Genomic DNA, 26,734 nt, shown 5'->3' with positions numbered 1-26,734 from the left:
TAAGTAGCAAAACATGTATAATTAATGCTTAAAATTTTAGGTCGATGTCTAAGTGTGGTTGTTTTTAGTTTAATGTGATGAAAGTTTAATCAAAGTCTAGAGTTCGTACTTGAGTTTAAGTGTGGAACAATGTTAATTTTTTTAGAGAGTGTATATTCTCATTTGGTCGGGCCTAACCGTGGGTGTATTTTGCACAACATGGGAGAAATTTTCTCATCCCACCCATTTTGATTGATTTTTCAAAACCGAGCTAACTACGTATTCATATATTTTCACTTATTTATCTTTTTAGTAGTGCCATATAAAACATTAACCTATTATTTGTTGATTTTTAATTTTTCCTAATACTTTTTATTAGTTTAATTTAATTTTTTTTATCATTTCGTAATTTTCAAATATAATTGGTAATATTTTTTTGGTCAGTTAGTCTAACGGTTTGAAATTTCACCTTTAAAAATGGATAAGTGAAGTGTTCGAGATTCGAACCTCGGCTCTGCATATAAAATGCTGATGTCCCTACCAACTGAGCTAAGCTCACGGAGACAATATAATCAATAATAATTACTCGGCAATATTAATTTTTAATATATAATTTAAGAATGAGATTTAAGTTATTGGGTCATGTTATCTAAAATTAAAAATTTACATTTAATAATACAAAAGAATTTAATGTTAAAAAGTAGTATAATACTCCATCCGTCCCAAAATAATTGTCACATTTTACTACTGTACACTTGCCGATGCACAATTTTTATCATTAATATTTTTAATTGTGTATTATTAAAAATTATGAAAAATTGATATTTTGATAGTACTCATTGAGATAAATCTAACAATATCTCATATGCTAATATTTATCTTTATACATTAGTAAAAAAAATATGGTCAAAGTAGCTTGTATGAATAGTATACACAGTCAAATTGTGACAATTATTTTGAGGCGGAGGGAATACACAAGTTTCAAGATAATATTGCTATATTTGTATCCCGTGCACTAAGGCACATGTTAACATTTTAATGGTTCTCATGATTATTTTTTGGGTTATGTTAACTTGTGCCCTAAGGGCACATGTTAAGTTACCTAAAAATAGAAATAGAGCATTTAATGATAGAAAACATTTAATGTTTAGAGAATTGAATACACCACAAGTTCAATAATTTTTTTCCGTATTTATCTTCTTAACATGTGCCCTTAAGAACACAAGTTAACATTCTTCTTATTTTTTTTAATGGCTGGTTCTTAAGAAGGGCAAAATTTGTTTTGACATAAAATATTCTTAAAGCTGTAATATATTTTATTTAATATGCAAAAATTAAAATAGTCTTTTTTGGCTACATAAGAGAAGAATAAAGCAAACAAAGATACTATTCATTCCTAATAAACTCTACACCCCAAATATAATCTTGGAGTGGTCTAACTAGCTCATTAGGAGCAGCATAAATGTTCACCAACTACGAGTCAAAATAAACAAATGTATTTTTTATTTCAATTGTGTTCGTCGCCCCGCACATTAGTGTCTCATAATCAATTTACCTGATACATAATCAGTTATTCAACGAATCTATTTTATTTTTTTTTACTTATATACTAAGCACAGTTATTCAATGAACCTACAAAATTCTATAATCAACGATTCAATGAATAAAAAAAAATCATTATTTATATACTAAACACAGTGATTCAATGAACCTACAAAATTTTATAATCAACGACAATTCAATGAATAAAAAACAAAAATCATTACTTATATACTAAACACTCAGTGATTCAATGAACCTAAAAAAATAAATCTTTACTTATTTACCAAAAGAAATTACTTTTTTTGTTTTTGACTAAAAAATAAATCTTTTCTTATTTACAAATTAATCTTTCCTCATATGATATAAAGACCAAAGTAATAGTACTAACCATGGTAACAGTAGTTTGGTGCAAATCAGTGTTAGTTAGAGATTGATTATAAATAGATTGGATTAGATTAGATACACACTACACAGTACAGTACAGCACAAAAAGCGTTGTTGAGTTGAGTCGCGTTTGTTACGCTGTGTTTCTTCTTTCTTTCTCATTCGATTCCAGCGGTTCAATCTCTATCTACCATCAATTCAATTTCTTTGTTCTCGTGTTCCTCGAGTATACGATTTGATTCGGTGGTGAGAGATAGAGATTGATAGATCCCATTTACGACGACGACGACGACGACATTTGAATTAATGCGAAAATGGTTGTTAAAGTAAAGAGAGAAACTCTTGAAGCATGCATGACATGTCCTCTTTGTCAAAAGCTTCTCAAAGATGCTACTACCATTTCTCTATGCCTTCATACTTGTAATTAATTCTCTCTCGATCTATATATACCCTTCTCAATTTCTAACTAATCCGATGCATTGAATTTTAGTTTTTTGTTTGTGCATCACATTAATTGAACGTGTTGAATTATGTAACAGTTTGCAGGAAGTGTATATATGAGAAGCTTTCAGATGAAGAGGTGGATTGTTGTCCGGTATGCGAAATTGATCTGGGCATTCTTCCGGTTGAAAAGCTCAGGTGAGGTTATGATTGCAAACTTAACAGTAACACACATGTTGACTGTTGTTATACTTATACCATGCCTGGTTGCAGACATGATAATATGTGATTATTCGGTTCTGATATTTGCAGCTATTTTTTCTGGTAGTACAACAGAACATGCTTTTACGGATTTAATGAGCGTTAGATCTTGTATTTAGCTGAAAACATGGGTGGGTGGAAGTAAAAATGAAGGTCTGCTACAGTAACTGGGTGTCTGTCGTGATATTTTCGCGAAATGTTTTTCGCAGGAAGTAGCATTAGGCTTAACGATATCAATCTTTACCTTTTCTCCCTCTTATTAATGACATTAATCTTTCTATGCAATGTAATCTGAGATGGATTCAACTTTAAGGCCTTAAATATCTTTCATTTATTTATTGCACTATCTATGTTAAATTTCGTTCTTTCGCCGTGATATCATATCTAATTTGTCCACTATCTTTTTAGTAATGCGATTCGCTATACTTTCTTGTAAATTACTAATTACTACTTGTTGCATGTGCTTGTAACATGTTGTTGACCTAACTTAACCATTTGATGGTCTTTTCGTTTAGCAAAATTGCATGTTTTATTTTATGAGGCATCCTTCTGCCTAAACTGTTAATACGTCCCATAGTTTGGCATTGTATTAAATTGTATCCCGTAGTTTTAAACTTGAATGACTTGGTCTTAAATGATTGCATGCATAATTTGTTTTATACAACTTAAATATCTGCTGTTTGGTAAATCTATACGATGACCTATTCATAAACAATCATCTGTGCCTATTAATTATCTCCAGGCCCGATCACAATCTGCAAGATATTAGGACCAAAATATTCCCTTTTAAACATAAAAAGGTTCAAGCCGAAGATCAGGCCGAAGATCAACCCGAAGAAGTTGTTCCCTCAATACCGCTGCCAGCAAAAAGGAAGGAAAGATCACTTTCATCATTGGTGGTTAGTGCTCCCAAAGTTTCAACACATACTAGCTTTACAGGAAAGAGAACAAAAACTGGTACAAGAAAGGCTGCTGGTTTACGTGGATGCAGTTTTATCCCTGATGAATCCATAAAGGAAGAAACACGCGATGAAGATAATCTGGTAAGTTCAGCCTCTACATCATTTCATATGTTTGCACATAATGAAAGTCATGTGTGGTATATGGGACACCAGAACTTCCTGATAACATTTTTTTATTTGTGATTGGGATTTTACTTGAACAATTATGACTCCATTTCATGTGATTATGCACATGCATGATTACTTTATTGTTGCAGAATTCTTCCACAGGTGAGACTTCTAAGAAGCATAGATCCAATGAAGATACAGACAACAATATTGACCTTACAGAGGGGAAGGCTGATCTTTGGACGCCCTTGAACTGTCTTGTTGAAGCGGCCAATAGAACAAAGCCCTCCAGGTCAAATTTACAAGGGACTGCCAAATTAGAGTCTCCAATTACTCCTCATGGTGGACTAGTGATGTCAGAAACTACAACCAAATTGGAGCCACCTACATCTGCCCATAGTGAATTACACATGCCGAAAACCAAGAACAAGAGTAATGGACATAAAAGAAAGTTTGGAGATGACAAGGATGGAAACACCTTGCCTTCAGGACCAGTGAAGCGAAAAAGGCTGCGTCCTTCTAATCAGAAGAGAGCAGCAGCATCTGAGATGTCTGCCTCAGCCCACAACAGGAAAAACAGTCCTATTTGGTTTACATTAGTTGCTTCAGAAGACCAGTAAGTTGCCTTTCTATATGCATTCTCTATTCAATGATCTTATCAATCACTGATTGCTTTCTTGTATGGGCTCTGAAGAGTTGCATTGACCTTGTTATTCAGGAATGGAGAAGTTTCCTTGCCACAGATCTCGGCTTGCTATTTAAGAATAAAGTAACATTTTCAACTTACAATGTTTTTCTGCTTGTCTTTTTTATCCCCCATCCCATATTTTTTGGTAACTATACAATTTAGCAAATCAACTTGGCCTGTGAATCTACATGATGGAACCCCCCCCCGCTTTCCCCAATTTATTGTTTCTGCTAAATGTTTTTAAAATGATATAAAAATGTGGTTCTGTTTGCTTATTTATAATTTTACAATAGAATCTTCAAATTTATACATCTAATTAACCATTTTAGGTAAGCTAAATTTAACTTTATGAGGAGTAAAACGTAACTAAAACAGAAAGACATCTTTTACATAATTTTTGGATGGTACAAATCTAATTTTTGTGAAATGACTCAGGAATATAATAAGAAAAAACTGCTTATTATGTTTTAGTTACTTCTTTATTCCTTTTCTTAAACAATCAATAGTCATCATCACATTCATAACACGTTTGCTATAAAAGCTTATATAGTCTTTTCTCTCATCCAAATTTAGCTTGTGTTTGTTGAGTTAATATTAGAAGCTGATAGATGGCCGCCTTAATTGCGGTGCACCCCTAGCCCTCCTGATGGCGATAAGTTTGGCCTGCATTAATTGCATTGGGTGTAAGGGTGTGTGTGTTTATAGTCTCACATTGGATGGTGATATAGTCCGATTAATTGTTATAAGTGCGGGGTAACTCATGTCCAGGGCAGCTTTCCAACACCCTTCCTCTTGTCCAGGGCAACAACCTAGATTCATCTACGATCAAACTTAGATATTATTTCATAGTTTATATTTAAGCTGATCTTTATAAGTGCGGGAAGAAACACTAGAAGATGGTAGAAAGAGAAGAGAAAAAAAAGAGAGGTTGAAAGCTTGTTCGGAAAGCAATGAGGATCATTTCAACGGTGCACATATCCTAGCAAACAATGATCACAATGTACTAAATGGACATGTGAGAAAGGAAATAAATGGAGAGATAGAATCATCTAGGCAAGCCAATTCATTGGGTAGAAGGTAAGATTTTATCAACGTTTCCAGTGAATTGTCTTGCCTGGATGACTCTATCTCACCATTTATTTGCTTTCCCACATGTCCATTTGGTATATTGTGATTGTTGTTTGCTGGGATATTTGTATTGTTGAAATGATGCCCATGCTTTCCGAACCAGCTTTCAACCTCTCTTTTTTTTCTCTCCTCTTCCTACCATCTTCTAGTGCTTCTTCCCGCACTTTTAAGTACCATGTTAAATCTAAACTATAAAATAATATCTAATTCTATCATAGATGACTCAAGGTTGTTGCCCTGGACATGAGGAAGGGTGTTCGAAAGCTTCCTTAATTACAATTCTCTCCTAGCCGCCTTGATTAAGGCAACTTTGGATTTCCTTCATTGTAGCCTCCAACATCTTTGTTGTCCTGAGTGTGATGGTGTTTTTCGTCCCATACTGTGTAAAGGTATGACCTGAGTAGTTCTTTTGAGGTATTGGTTTGTCCTCACGTACAAATTTGTTTTACAGATTGAGTTAGGCCTAATCCCAAATATTAAGAGAAGCATGCAAAATTACTCCTTACTAGGATTTGGTTTATAGAAGTTGGATAGTTATGTTCCCTTCCTCCTTGAACATATTATGTGTGTTTCTCCCAAATTCTGCTGTATCCACAAACAAATAACTATCCTGTATAGAGTGGGTCTCTATGATATAAATGACAGTAGTAACTGTGAAAAACAGTCCCATGCAACATTCAAAGAAAGTCCATTGTTCAGGAAGCTAATGCAGTCACTTACAAGTAGTTAAAACTAAATTTTTGCACAGTTTGCTAAAAAGGGACATAGATTCAGAGAATATAAATTTCAGTTTTTTTCTTATCGTGTCCCATCTCATATTTACTTAATGGATGTAAAGGATTTATAAAACAACTTGATTTTATGTCATAAGTCATAACTTCAGAGTTTCCTTTTATTCTTGCCAAACATTCGCGTGGGGTGATTTTGTGGTTATCATTAGTTGTGTACTTCTAGGATTATCTTGAAATGTCTTTTAAGATTATGTTATCTTTGACATGTTTGAGCTATTTACAATCCTTCAGGTGCCTTGAAATATCTTTAGTTTGAATTATTTCAATTAAGAACTTAAGGATGTTGACTTGGCTAAGGGAAAAATACCTTTTACTTGACATGGTTTTGATTTGTCTGAAACTTGTCATATACTTGATGAGCACACTCTCCCTGTTCGGTTTTCCTTGGAGAAGGTGTTTTACTAGACTCATTCCTTTATCTGTTGTGCTGTTCTATAAGGGAAGATTCTTCATCATTGTCTATGTTGCATATTTTTCCTAAGGAAAACTTATCTGCCTTATTGAATTAATGAATTAAATGTATTGTTGTTTCCTGCATTTTTCTTTACTTTTTCCTTTCTCAACTAAACTTGTTGAATCTAAGGTTTGATAATAACTAATAAGACTGTTATAGCTCATAAGGTCTAATTCCTCCTTTCATATCTCATCACAGGGATGGTACTGTACCCGTCTCATTTATTCAAAAGTACCTCATGAAGAAACTTAATCTTGCTAGCGAAGCAGAGGTGAGGTCATTCTAATAACTTAACGATTGTCATAATCCCCTGTCGCATTTTCCTTTATTCCATGTTTTCAGCTTATCTCAATTGATTTTTTGGGTAGAAGTTTTTAATCATAATATGTTTTGGTTCTTAGTATGCTATATAAATATGCTGAGTTTGTTCTTATCTGATTAAAACATTTCTCGATGAGACAGAGCAACCAATCAACCTAGTACAAATCTTTTGTCATTTTCTGTGGCTATTTTGAGAAGTCATGGCAACTATGAAAAATGTTATATCTTCTTCATAATATAAATAGAAGATACTGTGCCGTAAGTACGGCTCATATGGTAAAAGGCTGCAGGGACTTTTGATATGCTGTGAGTTTTGCGCAGACAGTGAAGTGCAACAATTGAATGCCCCCACTAACGACAATGCTGTCAGTTGACGGCCCAATTGTGTGGGAACTTCAATCACCTTATGTTTTCTGGGCCTGATTAGTCGAGCATGTTTTGATTTGAAAAAAAATTAAAAAATCTAATAACCTCAATGTTTCATACTTAAATTTGAAATTAAACTAATTATTTAAATTAACAAGAATTTGCTGGTTCATTATTTGTGACATGGTTTGGTGATATTTTCTACAGGTGGAAATAATGTGCCGGGGTCAGCCTGTGCTACCATCTTTGCAAATGCATAACTTAGTTGATCTGTGGTTCTGCACATCATCAACATCAAAAAAGCTACCGGCATCTGTGGGATCTTCGGCTAAGGACTTTGTGATGGCTTTATCGTATTGTCGAAAGACCTTACCTCTTTGAGATAGTCCCCTATCCTATCTATTCATATTATGTGGACTATTACTTTACATAGATATACAACTACGTGGTGAGAAAACTCAAGTGTTCCTACTTGGGAATTTGTTCATTTATTTCTTTAATGTTATGCATCGATCTTTTCGATTTGTTCCTCATTATCTCAAAATGTATACCCTCCAATTTTGTACCATATGCTTTATTTGCTGTTGCATTTTTAGGATTATGAATATTTAATACTACCAATTGGCCCAATGATAGTGGCTGAGGTTGAAGTTCGTACATGTCTCAGCTATGAATAATAGTATAAGCTGAACCTAATAGTATGGTCACTGCACTAAAAAAACATTGGCATAAAAGTCACCAATTCAATAAGATTTGTAGGGTACCTTTCCATTGAAGTCAAAACTTCATCGGTTTACCACATTGGTGATAACAACCTCAACCCAAGCCACATCTCTGGTCTGTTTAAAACCATGGAACATGGAATACTAACAAATGACAAATTGGCAATATTAGAGAGAATTGTGGTATTTAGTCTAAATTCGAGAAACAAATGATTATGACCTTTGTTCCATTTAACCAATACTCCCAGGTCTTAAATATAGGCAAAAGTCAAAATATATTTAGTCTAAATTTAAGTCAAATACATTTTGACTTTTACTTATATTTAAGACCGGAGGAAGTATCATTTAGTGGAATAAAACTTAATTGTCGTTGTAATTCAATTATTTAAATAAATCTGAATTGTCTGTGTATTTTATTTTATTGTTTGTAATTTTTGTTCATTGATTTGAGAAATACAGGATGAAACTAATCTTTTCATTCTTCTTATCTTAACAATATTTAAAATATCCAAATAATTCATGTTTTCCATTTTATTTTTATTAGACATTAAAATTTAAGATTTTTTTTACATCTAATATATATATATATATATATATATATATATATATATATATATATATATATATATATATAAATTTATTTAATAAAACTTACTATATCTATTAATAAAAAAAAACTCATATATAACCCTCCAGTTTGCATAAAAGGAAATATGGTAATTCAAAATTCAGTCGAAAAGTAATTAAAATTTATGAGATATCATCATAGAACTCATCTTACCTTTTACAATAGGGGTCCGTTTGGATTGACTTATTATGAATTAACATAAAACTTTATTTATTTGCATAAATATTTTCATAAGCTCAAAAAAAAAAGTCTTAGTGTTGTCTAAATAATCTATATATCATGCTCTATTACTATATGATTATGGAGTATTAATTGGATTTGAATAGTCCAAATTAGACTAAAATGAGCCGCATAAAAGAAGGACCAAATACTTGAACAAAAAAAGGAAGGATCAAATATGATCCAAATCCCGCAATTACATTTGGGAGGGGACTGAAACCACTTGATGCCATAACTCGTCCCGAACTTTGGATTGCTAGGATTCCCTTCCCCTTAGAACCGGAGGGTGAAAACAAAAAAAAATGATCCAAATCCGTATTAATTATTGCAAGAACATGAAACAATAATATCCTTAAAAAAAAAATGAAACAATAATAATAATTAAAAGTTTAATTTTTAAGTAAAAAAAATAATATTAATGAAAAGTTTATGCAAACCCTAAAAAAAATCACGAGATGACTGTAGTTACAAATTCATTAGTTTCAATCAATTGTTAATTGGTTCAGTGGTGATTGACGCTGGACTTGGTAGGAAAATTACATTTTGATTTTTCGTAACTGTAATCGTAAGATGACTGAAAACACTTGTTGCCAGAACTGACCACAAATTAGTAGACCGGTGGTGAAAAAATTTCATGAGTTTCATTCAAATAGAGTATTGAGAAAATGACGAACATGCCCCGACTTTTTAGTTGAAAACTTACACCTGCCACCAACCCTTAAACCCCGTTCTTCTGCTTCCCACTCCCGCCTGTCTCACCGCCGGCAAGCTTTCTCCCTCCCTCGCGTGTCTCACCGGCGAAGGAGAAGCTTTATCCCTCTCGCATAACCAGACCCAGTCACTCTCCTCTGCCTCTCTGAAACGCGACGGCGACCTGTAAGCTTTGTCAGCTGTTGTTCACTTGTTTGTTCTTATTATTCCTAAAAGCTTAGGTTTCTTTGGGATTGTTTTGTTGATTGTTGATTGTTGATTGATGATTGCACATTATTGAGTGATTTTGTTCTGTTTGAATGAATGAATGAATGAGATCCTATCCAAGATTCCAAGTTGATTTTGTTCCATTTTTCTGCATATGTCAATTTAATGTTTCCTGAAGTCTTTTTCTGCTGTGCTGCTCTCTGCATTTTCCTAGTGGCTCATCCGAGTCTTTTTCCCTAGTTTCGCCGCCGATTATAATCATTCATTGAAAAAACTCTGATCAGGTTCATATATGTCCAAAATGAACATGATTATTAAATCCTGATTCAGAAAAACACAATTTTTGAGAATAAACAACCTTGGATTCTGTCTTGTGTAGGCTTTTCATTCAGTTTTTGGAGTAAAATCATATAACTCTTTTATCTAAATTAGAAAACACTAAGTATTTAGTTTATGCCACATGGCCTAATTGCCTGATACTCTGCTTTTAAAAAATGCAGTCACGTGTGGCTCCAACATTGACAAAGACGGGAGAGAGAGCACCACTGTAGAGTCGCCACATTGCCGGTACCGTTCAAAGGGTTGCTACGGTGGTATCGGGGGTGCTACTGTCGCTAATAACTTCTGAGGTATTTTTTTAAATTTCTCACATTAGATATCGAAAAACTCCATTTTGGAGTGAAAAATTGTGTTTTATAGCAATAAATTGGTAATGGAGTAAAAGAAATATTTGGCACAAATGTTATTTATTTATTGTTAACTTGCATATACTAATAATATGAAGAACCACTACTTTATAATGTTAGAATGCTATGATATGCTACTCATAAAGTTCATGATATTACGCTCCCAGCTTCTCATAAGTGATATTTGAAGTGAATGGGTGGGTTGTATTGATGTTTTTGTTGTAAATGAACTGATGCAGGGCTTTTATTATTTTTGAATAATGGTGTTGCACAAAGACAAAAGCACCAGCTGTATGATAGTTTGCCTGTGAGAAGAAAGAACACATCTGTATAAACTCTCACGTGCAATATGGCAAACAGCAAATACGAGTATGTCAAGTGTTTTGAACTGGAGGATGAGGTGATGTTTCCCAATTTCATCATTGTTTCGATCAATGCTTGTAAACTTCACAAACCTTATGATGTAAATGCCTTGAATTTGATGAACTCTTGTGCTGTTGCGGTGCTTGAAGAGTATGCAGATATGGTTCTTGCATATGGGTTTAGTGATGAGTATACCTTTGTATTCAAGAAGACCACCAAGTTCTATGAAAGGCGCGCTAGCAAAATTATGTCCATTATTTCTTCTTTTTTCTCATCTGTCTTTGTGAGAAAATGGCATGAATTCTTCCCACAGATGGAACTACATTCTCCTCCTTCCTTCCATGGGAAAGTCATACCTTGTGCATCTATAGATGCCCTTCAAGCATATCTTTTGTGGAGGCAAAATATCTGTCATTTGAAAAATCAATATGATCAATGCTTTTGGCGACTTGTCGGGCGCGGAATGAATGAGAGGGAAGCACAGGAGTTCATGGACGGTGCTAAGAAACGTGATTTAAATGATATTTTATTTGATGAGTTCAATGTCAATTACAATACGCTGGATCCAATATTCCGACAGGGTTCCTGTGTTTTAAAGACAGTGGTAGGGGATGTGGTGAAATACACAGAAAATGGTGCTCCAGTCGAAAGGAAAAGGAGAAAGATAATCACAGAGCATTCCAAGAAAATAGCAGGCACACGATTTTGGAACGAGCAGACTATTCTTTCGAAGGAGCTTGGTGTTTTTATGGAGGAGATTAACAATGTGAAGCCAGAGTACATTAGGTCCTTTGAATTTGATAGCAAGTTGATGCCAGCTACATGGGTTGTTGTTCGGATAGATGGATGCCACTTCCACAGATTTTCAGAGTTACATGAATTTGTGAAGCCAAATGATGATAGAGCTCTTAACTTGATGAATTCATGTGCAGTGGCTGTCTTAGAAGAATTTAGGCAGGATATAGTCTTTGCTTATGGCGTTAGCGACGAGTACAGTTTCATTCTTAAGAAATCCACTGATCTTTATCAAAGGAGAGCTAGTAAAATCATCTCTGCAATTGTGTCTTTCTTCACTTCCACTTACGTGATTAGATGGAAAGATTTCTTCCCTCAAAGTGAACTAAACTACCCTCCTTCTTTCGATGCACGAGCAGTGTGTTATCCGTCTGCTGAGATTATACGGGACTATCTTTCATGGAGGCAAGTGGATTGCCACATAAACAATCAATATAACACTTGTTTCTGGAAGCTTGTTGCATCTGGAAAAAGCAAAAGGGAAGCTCAACGTAGTTTAAAGGGTGCTCAACTGCAGAAGAAAATTGAGGAATTGGCTATTGATTACAATAAATTGCCAGTGATGTTCCGACAAGGATCCTCGGTTTTTTGGGATAGAGTAGACAATGTTTTCATCCATCAGGATAATGGAGAGTCTTCTGAAAGTTATGGAAAGGTCATTGTACAACATATTGACATCATTGGATCGGCCTTTTGGGTAGAACACCCTGATATCCTTGATGAAAAGCTACATGTATGGAAGAAATGTTGAGTATGATAATTAAAACTTCATTACTTTATTTGCGTGCTGCTAATTTTAGTTTAGTTTTGGGTTAACAATCTTGAATTCATATTTGTATTTTTTTTCTTATTTAAGATAATGAAATTGGGACCTACTACATACTACATTTTATTACTGTGAGTGCAAATGTGCATGCAAGCTTTAGATCCTTTTACTTTCCTCTTTTGATGAATTATTCCTGTTGCACTTGCACCATTACAACTTATATTCATAGGAACCACAATCCAAATTACTATAAGTCTCTAACCTACAATCTGTTTATGAACTGTTATGAATTAAAATAGAAAGGTACATAAATGAATAATTTATCTTTTATATAATATGTTAAACTTTTTTTTTTGAACAAACCAAAATGATATATATATATATATATATATATATATATATATATATATATATAAATAAGTAAAACCAATCATCCTCCCAGCACAAGACGTGCCAGAAAAGACTAAGTAAGGTTACAAAGAGTCAAGATACATGAACCAAAAGAAACTAAACAAGGCCCAAACAAAGCATAGGACTAGACCACCAGCTATGGCAGTTCAAAGCTAAAGTACTACTAGTCGCTTTCAACCACCTATATGAAAAAGTCTTGATCTTGTCCAACATGTGATACACTGAGTTTGATGAACCTCTAAACAATCTGTAGTTTCTTTCGGTCCACACAACCCACACAACAGCAAGCCATATGAGCTGCATGAAAGAACGCCGTGCTCGAGAAGCACCTGCTAAATCCGTGAACTGAACAAAATGATCGGAAGGAGTCTGAGCAATCACCAAAGAAGAGCCAATCCAGGAGCTAACAAGAGACCAAAGAGCACCAAAAGTGCTGCAAGAGAGGAACAAGTGTTGAGCCGACTCAACCTCTCCGCAACCACAGACACACTGATGATCCTCCACAGATAAAATCCCTCTAGTAACCAGGTTTGCTTTGGTAGGTAACCTGTCCCGCAAGAGACGCCAAGCACAAATGGAAACCTTCAAAGGAACCTGTCGGTGCCAAATGAGACCTGACGCAGCATCCAAAGTAATCGCATCCTGTGTCGTCAAAAGCTGATATGCACCACGAACAGTATAAACATCATCCAAATCAGACTGCCACTGCCACCTATCTGAAACATGATCCTGCAAGGAAACGGTAAGAAGTAAAGACTGACACTCACCCAGCATCTCCTCCTCCCAAGCCCACAACCGACGCCGCCACACCCACGCCTCCCCTCCAGCATCCCAACCCTGCATAAACATCTCGGCCACAGACGCCGATTTGTTTTCTGCCAGGTCAAACAACCGCCCAAACCGCTCCCGCAAAGAGGTCCCATCCACCCAGGGATCAGTCCAGAAAAAAGTGTCAGACCCATCCCCCACCTTTCTCAACACATGCTCTCTGAACCACCCTCCCCCTACCTCACCACCTCCATCCCGAATACGCGCCACCTCCCTCCACCACGTAGACCCACGCACTCCACCCTCACACAGTCTTCCTCTCTCAACCCCAAAACGACCTGCCAACACTCGAAACCACAAACCCTCCCTATCCACTAGCAACCTCCAGCACCACTTACCTAACAATGCTAAGTTAAACTCCCTCAACTGCCTAACCCCCAAACCCCCATACTCCTTTCGTAAGCAAATAGATTTCCAGTTAATCCAAGATATTTTCCTAAAATCCTCACTTCCCCCCCAAAAAAAATTAATCAAAATAGATTCTATAGAAGAGATAGTACCTGAGGGAGCTTTAAAGAAGGAAAGAGTATAGACAGGCAGAGAGATCAATACGGATTTAAGCAGAACTAGACGACCACCAAAAGAAAGAAAGCGACTCCTCCATCCTGATAGACGATTCTTTAAACGATTCAAAACCGGTTCCCAAAAACCTAAACGCCTCGGATCACCCCCTATAGGAAGGCCCAAATAAAGGAAAGGAATCTTTCCCACTTTACAACACAGAGCAGACGCCGCCTCACCTAACCAAGAATTGAATCATGAACTGGGAAAATGTCATGTAATTGTAAGCTACTTGGTGCACTCTCCTACCCCCATGTAAACGTAAATTGTTGTTTCATCTTAAGTTGAAATTGGTGGACTGAATCGGCACCTTCTCATGGAGTGTTGATCGATCTCCTTTGTATAACTACCCTACTGCCACTATCCGCAATCTCATATTCATATCTTCTAAGTTCTAAGTTGTTAACTCAATGAATTTTGTTACTCTTACTTAAAATGCATACTTTCAGATATATTTTTTATTATACAAGTTAATAACAAATAACTGTTTCATGGCAATGAGTTAGAATTTGACATTTCTTTCAACAGTTCCAAAGTCAATGAAGATCATATTGGACTCTGTTTTCTACCAAAACTTTGTTTGATGACTAATTCAGTGTATCTTTATCTATATGATGATGCTATATATCTTCACCAGCTGGACAAAGCGTCACGGTCTTCTTAGGTTTTTACATGAGAGTGAACATGATAGAGTTCTGTGTGAATTTCAAGGTGTTCTTTGCTAAACAAGAGCCATGTGTGTTGGTCCAGCTTCTAATGAATACCTTGATATGCAGCCAAAATGTTTGCTTGATATGCTGCATCAAGGAAACAAATTCTGTTGCTTTTTTTCTCTTTCTTCACAAGATGCCAACTTTGTGCTTGTTAATGATTCTGGTTAGGTTTAATGCTTCATATCTCTATTTATCTTTTATGTGTATCGTAAATTTTTACAATTTAATTTATGATTCTAATCAGTTAAATTCTTGAAGAAGTGTTGTCGACAGTCATTTATTTAATATTTCCTTTAATAATTTGGCCGGGTAAATGATATGGAATGTAATAAAATTTTATAGAATTTCTGTTGTTTCAAACCAGGGACTCAAGAGGTTCTGTCGTTCATCTTAGGGCCTGAAGCTTAAATGGTTACCATTTACCAGGGTGCATGGTCTTATATTCAGTCACTGGCAAAGTTTGATTATTCATAGTAAGGTCATATTTGAATGATGATATATATGTATGACAATGACAATGATCAGTTTATTGCTTCTCAGTGTAGTTTTCATCTATGTATGCACATTTTATGTGAATGTGGTAGTTTATTATTCACCTATCACAACTTTGGGAGCACATGCTTCGGGAACTAATAATCTGGAGCTGAAATTGGTTTTCTAAAAAATTCCCACCAGTTGTGGTGAATGAATTTAATTCTTCATAGACTAATTTCTTGAAATAATTGAGATTCATTCAAAGAGGTTAACATCTTTAGAGAAATTAAATGTAAGCTCGACGTTGTGTATGGTCATGACCACATGTTTTCCGATGATGGTGTGGCGGGACTGGAATCATCAAACTGTCATGTTTAATGCGACAAAGAGACCATTTGAGACGAATTTTTATGTTCATTTTTGTTGTGGCAAGTGTGAAGGGAGTTAAGTTCCACATTGTTTAGAAAAATGAAGGTTAAAGATTTTGAGATATTTTTGTTGTCTTAAAAAAAAGAGATATTTTTGCAAAATTCCAAAATATTTTGAGCTTAAGGTATTCTAACGTTTAGTAGCTGACATCAGCAGCAACTCTATCTCTCTGTGTCATTTCTTATATACTTTATGGATATGTTTCTGCACAGTTGGACTTACCTTCTCAGCTGAAATAGCTTCATTATTTTATTTAACGTGAATAACATCCGTACATAAAGAGGACAAAGCAGACTTCGCTGTCATCCATTATTTATATCTCCTTATTATATTAAGAAAAAGATATATATACAAAAATTGGGGGACACAAACCTTAACCTAGTGAGTCCACACGAAAGCGCGTAGAACAATGAAACAAACCAACCCACTTCTAGATGATTCACTTCTAGATGATTCTAAAAGACAAAATAGAAGTTCTAAAAAAGTCAATGTGAATCAAGGTAATCAAAATCGGACCGGGGTTCAACCGGATCGAACCATTTTTAATTAAATATATATTTTAATTATTACATAAATAAAAATATATAAATAATTACTCAATATTCCCTAGTTGCACACATTAAAAAGATAAAATGTCATAACGTCAATATAAAATAAAAACTTTAGTACATTAGACATAAAATTTCTAATTCAAACCAAATTAGAAATTACATAATAAACTAAGTTCTAAAAAATATTCATTGTCTATTAAAATTAGAATCATACAAAACATATAATATAATATTTATTAACTATTAAAATTAGATGCAAAATATCAAAACTATTAACAAAAAGAAAGAAGCAAAATATCAAAAGGGAAATAGAGACATAAAAAAGTGAGGCTAAAAAAAATATTTTAACAAAAGTTCACTTCTTGATATGACAAAGGTTTGTTTTTTCTAAGAAAAATAGTATGAGGTATGTATGATGTTTGTCTAATATGGAGAGATTGCATTTTCACTACACTATTAGTTCCACATTGTTAGTTTCACAAAGATTTGATAGGTAGCTTCACTATAAATAAATTGGGTAAGGTGTTATTGAAATATATTGCAAAACAAAATGTTTGCAAATACTTGTAGGGATTGAAATTTGGTGTTGGCCTAAAACGTCATCTTTCTCCATATATTTTGTCCTTACGTTTAATTTAAACTTCAAATTGGTCTCCTACTTACAAAAAGTTCCTTAAATGAAATAATTAATTGTGTAGTTAAACATTGCAAAGGATATCAGTTATATATACTAATTCATAATTTACATCGTTTATCTCAGCATATGTTAGAAACTAAAATTGAAAATCTCATCTAAACACAACATACTTATGAAAGAACATTTGTTTAACCATGCAATATAGTAAGTATATTAATAGTGCACGGGTCCTCCAACTAGTATGTTGTGCCCGATAAACAAGCTCTAAGACATTGTTTCATTAGGATGTCATGAATCAAACAAGAAAAATAATTAATGAACTCACATGAACTCACATAAAAAGTCAAGTAATTTAAAACGGAGGGAGTACTTAGTTAATGAATTTGCTTTAAAAATACTACAAGAATGACTCGTCTTAAATAGCTAGAAAATATTTTGTTATTGATTATCTTTTTATGTTATTTGCAATTAAAATTGAGGATATTCTTTAAAATAGTTTTGCATTTTTTTAATTAAAGGGCCACTTCTAACATTCACATATTACCTCCAAAAACTTAAGAATCGGCCATGAAAACAATTTAAACCAAACAACCGAACCGATCCAAACAGTTATTTTGGTTTGGTTCAATTTTTTAAAAACACTAAAAATTGAACCAAAGTAAACCATGTAGATTTCATTAGACTATAACTAACTAGATTGAAAGGGAAAAAAAAAACTAAATTGGATACATATTAGTATATTACATAAATCAAAAGCACTATTAAGCCTTTTATAAAACACTACAGTAACCCATCCAACTTCTGAAAAAGGACATGATGTTTCATCAGTCACAGATATGAAAGCTCTGGTGGGAGAAGGAAAGATGAAGTTCACTAGTTGTTTAGACATTTAAGGGTGGGTGGTAGATGGTGAGGTGGTCACCGCCAGATATGTCCACACCGTGGTTGCCGACTATTTCATATTGGATAATATCTTACGGAATAACAACATCTGGCGATTCAAATAAAACCAACAAAGTCATCTATTTTCACAATTGCCTGCATTGTCATTTTCACAATGCCCAATTCTGCAAATTTCTAAGATGTCAAATAAGCAAACAACCTTTCTAAATTCTAGTATAATCTTTTAACGCAATAGACTACTAGTAGACTGTACCCGTACAATTGTAACTCAAAAGAAAATACATTAATGAATAAGGTTACATCATCCGCAACATTTTCTCTTTTCGTAAGAGGCATTAGCAAAGGGCCAACTATGATTTATTCTCAGTTGTGCCATGAAATTTCTTTCCAGCTTCAACAGCTTCCCTGTAAAAGATGAATTTACAATTAGATAGATACAAACTAAAGACTTTAAATTAATGAACTGATTAGTAGGTAAAGATTTGTATTTGTTGGTTGGCAGTGGTGAAGCGAGTGATCTTAAGATTTGATCAATTCAATTTGTGATGATTTTGATTTGAAAATATGAACTTAAGAGTTTGAAGTAGGAAAAAAATGGAGACTAAATTGAAAAAATGAATTCTCTCAATAAACTATTAGGGGACTTAAATCATACATTAACCATAGCAAAATAACTACAAGTGCAATTAAGTCTAAAAAACCTGAACGCATTTACAAGCTCCTTGCTCTCGGGGTCAAGCATTACACCCTCGTAAAAAGCATTTGCAGCTTCATCAAACTTCTGCAACAAGGATATTAAAGTAAAGTTAAGAAATGTGAATTACGTGTCCTGAAGCTAATGTCAAAGGGAAAAGGTTTCTGGAGAACATGCCTGCAACAAACGCAAGGCTGCACCTTCTCTATAACAAGCTTTGGACCAATCTGGTCTTAATGCTCTACAGGCTTTTGCATCAGCTAAAGCATGCTCGGCTTGACCCAGCTTAATCCAACATAGACTTCTATTTGATAGCAACGTACCATCGCTGGGATTCAGATCAATTGCCTGTAAAAATATTCAAAAAGAAAAGAATATAATATAATGTAGGGTCTTGTTAACATGTGCATATAAGGCACATGATAAGATATCTTAATATAGAAATTTAACATTTAATGATACAAGATATTTAATGCTTGAAAAGTTAAAATGCACAAATTCTAAAGCATAATTTCTATTTTTACTACCTTAACATGTGCCATATATGCACATGTTAACATTCTCCTATAAGGTATCATGGATATTAGTACCATATGATAAACGTGAGTCGTATCTTGATTCGATACCAAACAGGACCCAATCGATTCAAATATGTAGTGTGAGCGTACACAACCACTTTTCTTTCATCGTTTGATTTATGTTTTGAATCTTGAATTATGTATATCAGCTTATAATTTTGTTATGTCACTTGATTTTATTTAAAAATATCATATTTTTATTTAGTATATCTCACAATTCATAACAAGATTTGATTCACGATTCAAAAAATAGCTCTTTCAATTTACAATTTGAGTCTCGATTTGATAAGCATGTAAATATATCATAAACTGATTAACATCTAGTATGAAGATAAATGCAGTTATTTTTTTAAAACTACACTAGATACAGAACTCGACAAAATTCAAGAGTTAAATGCGAGATAAAGACATTACTTGTGTGTAGGAATCTATTGCCATATGATAGTCTTGCCTTTTAAAAGCCTCGTCCCCTCTTGATTTTGATTCTGCTGCTCTCTTTTTGGCTTCAGGTGTCACCTCAGGGGTATTTGACTCTCGGGAAACAGCATCCTCAGGACGGCTATTTTCTTTAACATCTACCAATTTATCCTGCATATTTTTCCCTTAATGTTCAGTAAAAAAGAACAAGGAAATCCACTTTGCCAGGCATCATACAAACTAGTATAAAACTTTAGTTATTCAGTTTTGAACTTCAATAATGAATATAAGATGGTCAATAATAGTCAAGACAATATATTAGTAGAAATTGCAACCAATATCAGTCAAAGATTTGAGAAATTTAGCACTGGCGGAACTATATAGGGTTTATTCACTGTTAAAGAATGAAATATATGTTGGCTGGGTTGCATTAGATATTTTATGTTCCTTCGAGATTTTAATTTCGCACAGAGATAAGATTTGCGATTTTGGTTTGGGAGGGCGTAAACGTTCCCTCTGGATTGAAAGGATTCGCCATGGATCAAAATGCTCTGATACCATGATAGAAGTAAAGTTTCAGAGAAATAGAAAAGAATATTTCATTATGATTAGTTGGATGATTACAAGTGAGAGAGTTCTATCTTGTATGGAACTTAGGAAGAGAGAGAGTTTGTTACAGATGCTAACGAACTCTAACAGACTTAATAGTTCTGATAATTCTAGAAGCTTCCTAATATACTTGTATTATATTCTCTAACAGCTACATTAAAACTGTAGGTTTCCCTATTCTTTGTAACAAAATAAATGTAGAACATATTCACTTCTTAAAAACCTATTAATCTACAAGGCAAATACTTTGTATTTTAAGATAATGCAGTAAATATTTTAAGCAGGGTTTCGTCTATCCTAACCAAAAGTAAGCTTTAACTTTTTTTATATTTTTGCAGCAATGATATGCCTTAGCTCAATCCAGCTGAACATAGAAAAAATTAGGAATTTAGTACCTGCTGCGTTTTACTTTCTGATTGAATATACTCTAGTATCCCATCGACAGTCCAAGAAGTAATACCATCAATTTTAGAAGTTGCAGGGAACAATATCTCAACAGCTGCACGATTACCCCTTCCAGCTGCAACCTGTATTGGCTTAACACCATCCTGTGATCCAAACAGACATAAAATTTAGTTCCAAATATTAATGGAAGGCACATTGCTCATGACAACCATATATGATAAGAAAAGTGATATCAGCGATACTGAAAAAGTATGGAAAGGTCTTGGAAACAAAAATACAATAAAATTGAGTTCTGATCCTGTACTCTTAGGACTATTCAGTTCTTATACAAGTAGACTTAGAAGCACCGTTTGGTAGCCATTAATTTCTATACTAATAGCAGAATGTTATGAACGAAAGATGAAGTTTGGAAATAATGTCTCACCTCATCAGAGATATTAGGATCAGCTCCAGCTTTTAATAAGGAATCTAGAAGTTCTAGACTCCCATTATCAGCTGCAATGTGCAAAGGAGTTGCTCCACCCGCAATAACATTTACTTTAGCACCTGCCTGCATACAATAAGATCCAAATATAGATGATCAGGAAGTGAAAAACATGTAGGAAGATATAAAAAATTAACCTTACTGAACAAGATGTTGAACCTGTATTAACAGCTCTAAGCATGCTACAGAACCAGCTGCCACAGATGAAAGGAGTGGGGTAATGCCATCATCAGTTTCAGCATTGGGCTGCAAAACAACATCAACAAGATGAAAAGAAAATATTATAAGTTGCAATGCTATTACAACAGTGCTATTCTATAAAATATGTTGGAAAACTAAAATTGAAAATTTCATCTGAACACACTATACTTATGAAAGAACATTTGTTCAACCATACCATGTAGTAAGCATATTAGTAGTACTCAAACAAAAATGCAATATGGTGCAAAAACGTTTTCATAACACAAAATAATAAAATAGAAAGAGGAATTACATTTGCACCATATTTTAACAGAACAGTAACAGCAGCTTCTTGAGCATGACCAGCAGCCCAAACCAAAGGTGTTCCCGCATCACTTTCTAAGTCAGGATTGATTCCTTTGGACAGCAAATGCTCAAGTAACTCGGTATCTCCTGAAAGAAAGAAAAAAAACTCAAAATACAACAAAATAAAAAACACATAACAAGAGAAATTAGGATAACAAACTTAACAACACATACTACTTTGTTTTTAAAAAATTGCACGAGATAATGAAATGTGCTTATATATAAGCTATTTCCCATAGTAAAAGATTAAATAAAGTAAAAAATATATATATAATCTATAGGTTGTTTTCATAAGCTATCCCAGAGACCTTATATGCTATGTTTGGATAAAGAACTTAATTAAGTGCTTATAGCATAAGTTCTTATCATATAAGTACTTATGTATAAGCTACTTATATAAAAAAAGATCAAATAAAGTTGATATGTTCTCATATAACCTATAAAATGTTTTCATGATCTATTTTGCAGAGCTTATGGAAACAAGCTTAAAACAGCTTATAGACATGTCATAAGCTATTTTCATAAACTCTCGCAAACGGTCTTATGTCAATCCAAGTCCATAGAGCAACCAAATAAGTCAATCCAAGTACATAAGATAATCTCAAATAAGTCAATTCAAGTCCATATAGCAAGCAAAATTAATTATCACATAACAGAACAAAAAAAAGCTAAGGAAAAGTATGGAAAAAAAACCTATCCCTGCCGAATGATGCAATGCAGTAGCTCCTAAAGTGCTGGCAATAGTAACATCAGCACCGGAGTCGATCAAATACTTAGCGGTAGCCGTATGTCCTTGACGTGCAGCATGAATAAGAGCAGTTTCACCATCATCATCTTTAGAATCAATGTTAAGCTTCAAATCCTGTAAGAGATAGTTACAAATCTCGGTTTGTCCTTCAATAGCAGCAAAGTGAAGTGCACCACGTTTGTTTGCATCTTTAATTGCTTCAACTGTTTTGGCTAAATCTTTTCCCTCATCTAATTGTTCAGCAAATTCTAACAAAACCGATACAAAATCAGATGAATGAAGAACACAACAACAAGAAGAAGATCGAGATTAATTGATTGATTAACTTACTTTTTAAGAGATCGAGATTTCCGTTACGAGCGGCGTTGAGAAAGTTTTGAACTATCTGTCTCACTGTGTGAAGAAATCGAAAGAGAAGATGAATTAATGTTAATAATGATGGATTAAGAGAGAGGATTAATATTAATTAATAATGGATTATTATTATTATTAAGAGAGAAAGATTATGTGACCTGCAAGTGCATCGGAAGCATCGGGAGCCATAGTGACAGTAGCGAGAAGAAGATGCAAATGCAAAACCCTGTGACTGTGTTTTGTTGTTTTTTTGAAAGGAGTAAAACCCTGTATTGAAATTTCAAAGTATATATGGTGATTATATGAATACTTCAAGTTTCCACCAAAAAAAATTATATATGAATACTTAAAGTTTTATATTTGAAGTATTCATATATCCTTAAAAAAAAAAAAATTTAAGATATCATATCTTTAAAAAAAAAAAAAACTCATCTTAAAATTTTTAAATATATCCTTAAGAGTCCGTTTGTTACAGATTAAAAAAATAGTGATTTTGATGTAAAATAATTTAGAGATTAGTTTTTAGAGAGTTTTAGAAAAGTTGAATTTACTTTGTGTTTGATTATTATAATTAAAAATCATTTTTTTTAAATAAAATAATCTTTAGTTTGTTTGGATACAACTTATAAAAGTGATTTTTTTAATTACAAATAACTTTCTTATTTTAACATTTCTTTTCTCTCTCCTCTAAATTTTTTTTATTATTTTATAAGCTATTCTTAGTAGCTTCTCATTTTTAGTTTCTGATTATTTTAAAAATCCATAACAAACAGATGCAAAACAATTAAAAGTGATTATTTTTATAAAAAAAAATGATTTTTTTTTCTAAAATAAGTTATAACAAACGGAAATATCTAAATATAAATCTTAAATTTTAAGATATCTTATTTTAAATTTTAAAATTTAAAATATATTAAATATAAATTTTTAAAAAATATAAATAAGAAAAATCATTAAAATTTTGCTCAAACCCTAATGAACAGTGAGATTCACCACTTTTAAACCATTATGCAATCTTGTATGTTATTCATGGATAGAAGAAAAGTGAAACATTTTAAGACCCATCATCTTACTATTGTCAATTAAATGTAAAAAAAAATATTTTGTTTTTCATAATCACAAAAAAAAAATTTGTCATGTAGTTTATTGGCTAGGAATTCCACCTTTAAGGTGGATGATCGGTTCGAACTCCGACGACTCTTTATATATATAATGCAATGTCCTACCAACTGAGTTGATCTCACGGGACACCACAAGATATTTATTCCTGGGTTTATTTATTAAGCTAATCAATTTGGAATGACAAAAATAAAACAGAATGTTTATTTAATATTTTAAATTAAATAATAAAAGTAATTTACTTCTTAATTAAATTAAAGTAAGAATTATATAATTTGTATTTTGGTTGGGATGGGTATACATCAAACATTTTCCTAAGAACTACTTTAACTTCAATTGATGTCAAGGACCCAATACAAATTCTTCATTGTTTGTTTCATGTGATTGACGAATAGTAAAGAGAGAAAAGGAAGAAGAGTGAGTGGGGTGAAGTTTTCTCACAATAGTAAAATCATTCAAATGTAAGATTAATTTCTCAACTAATCTATTGCTTTCTTAAGGTAAAAACTAATTTGTTGCTTAATTATTCATAACAGCTAATTATATTATATAGTGACATGTTGCTGCACTTGTGATTTTAATAAATTAATAAATATAAGTATGAAGAGAAATATTTTCTGAACACATAAAACAAACACGAACACTATAGTTGGTGTAACTTTTTGTTTTTTATAATATTTTTTAATTTGAACCACATATATTTTTGTTTACATTTAAAATCAGAGGAATAATCAAGTATATAAAATTATACAGTTGTGGCTCAAATCAAAATTGTTGTCAGTTGGAGACAGATTCCACATCCGATTGAGAAGAAAAAAAAAATGCATATAAAGAAGGGAAGAAAAAAGGTAAAAAGAAAATGGAGCAATATTTGATTACACCATAACCTTCTAACCAATATACAAATTGTAGCCAACCAATGTATTTGTTCAGCTCCAACAAAAACCTTCAAGAAAATCTGCAACAATTTTTTTTTTTCTTTTTCTTTGTTTGATAGTTTCTTTTTCCTTATTTCATTTTTTTTCCATACATGAATATGTCTAGAATGAGAACCTCTCTCCCTCTGTACAAAACAAAAACAAAAAAAACCAAAAAACAGAACATATGTATGATGTTATGTATGTATCCCACGTTTGACTTCATCATTGTGACTGCATTACTGAACAAGCAACAGCCTGAGCCCAGTGTCTTAATTTGGTTTTTATAAGTGCCGGGTCATCCCCTGCAACATAGAAGGAAGGACGATTAAATTACACCAGTATAATGTTTAAATAATAAATAATGTTACACAAGTTTAGAATGAAAGTTTATATTATACAGATTATTCGGATAAAATCTTACAGGAATATAATAATATTAATGATTAGAACCACAATGATTATGTTAATTATGTGATTAATTACCTGGGCTACAAATCTTCCAAGAATCGGAATCAACCATGCTGCCACTAGGGCTGGTAATCAATGAAGTTGTACGGCTGTGGGTAGCGCGGCGAGGTGTAGGTGAAGGAGTGGAGACCGGAGATAGGTTTCGGTTAACGGCAAAATATAGATCAAGAGCTGGTAATGTATTGCAAAGTTTTTGTCCATCTTCTTCATTGAATCCAAATCCTAATTCAATGCATCCTCTTAGCTCATTTAGATCCTCGTCGTCACAATCATGAATGCTATTCCTTCTCCGATGAGTTTGTCGCCTCCTTCTCTCCCAAGCCATGTCAACCGGCGCTCCGCACATTGTTAATTGCTTTGTTAGACGCTTTCTTTTCTTAAATGACAATTGCGCCAAGTTCTGACCAAAACCTTCTTCTTGAAATTGGTCCTCCTGATCTAAGATCTCGTTTTCAACAACTACTTCTCCTCCCTGGAACACTACTTCCTTACTGCTCATAATATTAATGAATTGTATTTTTATTATTACAAAGTTTGATCACGATGGTGGTGGTGGTGGTGGTGACGGCCGAGGCAGTTTCCTAACTGCCTCGCCGTATCGCCGTGGAGGGATGAGTGTGTATGTGGAAAGAAGTTGAATGAAAATAATGAAAGGTGAAAGTGGAAGAGGTTATGGTTAAATAGAAGTCTAATAATGGGGGGATTAAGTTAATTTACCATCCATTTCATAACTAACTATGCCATCATATCCGCAACTCCCGCGTAATTAATTTAGATAGAGTGGGTTGTTTAGTACTAATTAATTTAGATATATCATTCTGTGTTGTGGCTAAACTACCTTGATTTGGAGGGTGAAACTATATTTGGGGTGATAGAATCTTATTCAAGCTGTAGAATATGCTTTGGATCGTGCCCAAAAATATCTATCTCATTTGATAATGTGTTTTTTTTGTCACGTAGCCTAGTGATTAGAAATTTCACTTTTAAAGGTGGATAAGTTGGGTGTCCGAGTTTGAACCTCTGCCCCTGCATATAAAATGCGATGTCCTTTAATGAGTTATACTCATTGGGACACGTGTTATTAACGGATATCATTGTTTCAAACTATATTTATCCTTTTAGCTTTGGCATATGTCATGTGCCATTGCACATTTCATCCACCATACCACTTTCATTCACATTTTATTGATTCATCATTCTTTTCACGCATTCAGAATGTTGATGACTGTCTGCTTCATAAAATATATATTTTAAATTTTACTCAATAATAATCTAAAAATATTGAACTTAAATTTTGATCAGTGTAGCGTGACTATGTAAATGTGTGAACTTGCTAACTACAATAAATTCATATTCTATTTTA

General features: G+C 33.4%; 4 protein-coding genes across 4 annotated transcripts; 2 read left to right on the top strand and 2 right to left on the bottom strand.

Moving 5' to 3' along the window:
- Nucleotides 1–1,962: 1,962 nt before the first annotated feature.
- Nucleotides 1,963–7,961, top strand: LOC123889668 (E3 ubiquitin protein ligase DRIP2-like). The gene is made up of 7 exons (XM_045939105.1): nucleotides 1,963–2,325; nucleotides 2,445–2,544; nucleotides 3,350–3,650; nucleotides 3,827–4,293; nucleotides 4,396–4,446; nucleotides 6,937–7,009; nucleotides 7,633–7,961. The coding sequence occupies exons 1-7, from the start codon at nucleotides 2,220–2,222 to the stop codon at nucleotides 7,804–7,806; spliced, it is 1,272 nt and encodes a 423-aa protein (XP_045795061.1). The 5' UTR covers nucleotides 1,963–2,219; the 3' UTR covers nucleotides 7,807–7,961.
- Nucleotides 7,962–9,671: 1,710 nt separating this feature from the next.
- Nucleotides 9,672–12,709, top strand: LOC123889667 (tRNA(His) guanylyltransferase 1-like). The gene is made up of 3 exons (XM_045939104.1): nucleotides 9,672–9,870; nucleotides 10,413–10,541; nucleotides 10,838–12,709. The coding sequence occupies exon 3, from the start codon at nucleotides 10,948–10,950 to the stop codon at nucleotides 12,505–12,507; it is 1,560 nt and encodes a 519-aa protein (XP_045795060.1). The 5' UTR covers nucleotides 9,672–9,870; nucleotides 10,413–10,541; nucleotides 10,838–10,947; the 3' UTR covers nucleotides 12,508–12,709.
- A 5,442-nt stretch (nucleotides 12,710–18,151) lies between these two features.
- Nucleotides 18,152–23,202, bottom strand: LOC123889665 (serine/threonine-protein phosphatase 6 regulatory ankyrin repeat subunit B). Its single transcript, XM_045939102.1, has 11 exons — nucleotides 23,023–23,202; nucleotides 22,841–22,903; nucleotides 22,456–22,758; nucleotides 21,710–21,849; nucleotides 21,376–21,462; nucleotides 21,157–21,282; nucleotides 20,723–20,875; nucleotides 19,716–19,889; nucleotides 18,901–19,071; nucleotides 18,731–18,810; nucleotides 18,152–18,434 (listed from the first exon to the last, which is right to left on the bottom strand). The coding sequence occupies exons 1-11, from the start codon at nucleotides 23,051–23,053 to the stop codon at nucleotides 18,380–18,382; spliced, it is 1,383 nt and encodes a 460-aa protein (XP_045795058.1). The 5' UTR covers nucleotides 23,054–23,202; the 3' UTR covers nucleotides 18,152–18,379.
- Nucleotides 23,203–24,787: 1,585 nt separating this feature from the next.
- Nucleotides 24,788–26,033, bottom strand: LOC123889666. The gene is made up of 2 exons (XM_045939103.1): nucleotides 25,387–26,033; nucleotides 24,788–25,205 (listed from the first exon to the last, which is right to left on the bottom strand). The coding sequence occupies exons 1-2, from the start codon at nucleotides 25,868–25,870 to the stop codon at nucleotides 25,126–25,128; spliced, it is 564 nt and encodes a 187-aa protein (XP_045795059.1). The 5' UTR covers nucleotides 25,871–26,033; the 3' UTR covers nucleotides 24,788–25,125.
- Nucleotides 26,034–26,734: the final 701 nt, after the last annotated feature.

The sequence above is a fragment of the Trifolium pratense genome, linkage group LG6 (assembly GCF_020283565.1).
Source record: "Trifolium pratense cultivar HEN17-A07 linkage group LG6, ARS_RC_1.1, whole genome shotgun sequence".
Lineage (NCBI taxonomy): Eukaryota > Viridiplantae > Streptophyta > Magnoliopsida > Fabales > Fabaceae > Trifolium > Trifolium pratense.
This window is presented reverse-complemented; position numbering and strand designations above follow the sequence as displayed.

Excerpts from the sequence above, each read along its gene's own strand:
- LOC123889667 (XM_045939104.1), top strand. The coding sequence starts at position 10,948 with ATGGCAAACAGCAAATACGAGTATGTCAAGTGTTTTGAACTGGAGGAT.
- LOC123889666 (XM_045939103.1), bottom strand. The coding sequence starts at position 25,870 with ATGAGCAGTAAGGAAGTAGTGTTCCAGGGAGGAGAAGTAGTTGTTGAA. Across the intron at positions 25,206-25,386 it reads TTGGAAGATTTGTAGCCCAG|GGGATGACCCGGCACTTATA; the intron begins GTAATTAATCAC and ends TCTATGTTGCAG.
- LOC123889668 (XM_045939105.1), top strand. The coding sequence starts at position 2,220 with ATGGTTGTTAAAGTAAAGAGAGAAACTCTTGAAGCATGCATGACATGT. Across the intron at positions 2,545-3,349 it reads CTTCCGGTTGAAAAGCTCAG|GCCCGATCACAATCTGCAAG; the intron begins GTGAGGTTATGA and ends AATTATCTCCAG. Across the intron at positions 7,010-7,632 it reads ATCTTGCTAGCGAAGCAGAG|GTGGAAATAATGTGCCGGGG; the intron begins GTGAGGTCATTC and ends TATTTTCTACAG.
- LOC123889665 (XM_045939102.1), bottom strand. The coding sequence starts at position 23,053 with ATGGCTCCCGATGCTTCCGATGCACTTGCAG. Across the intron at positions 21,850-22,455 it reads GCATCATTCGGCAGGGATAG|GAGATACCGAGTTACTTGAG; the intron begins GTTTTTTTTCCA and ends TCTTTCTTTCAG. Across the intron at positions 20,876-21,156 it reads ATCCTAATATCTCTGATGAG|GATGGTGTTAAGCCAATACA; the intron begins GTGAGACATTAT and ends TTTGGATCACAG.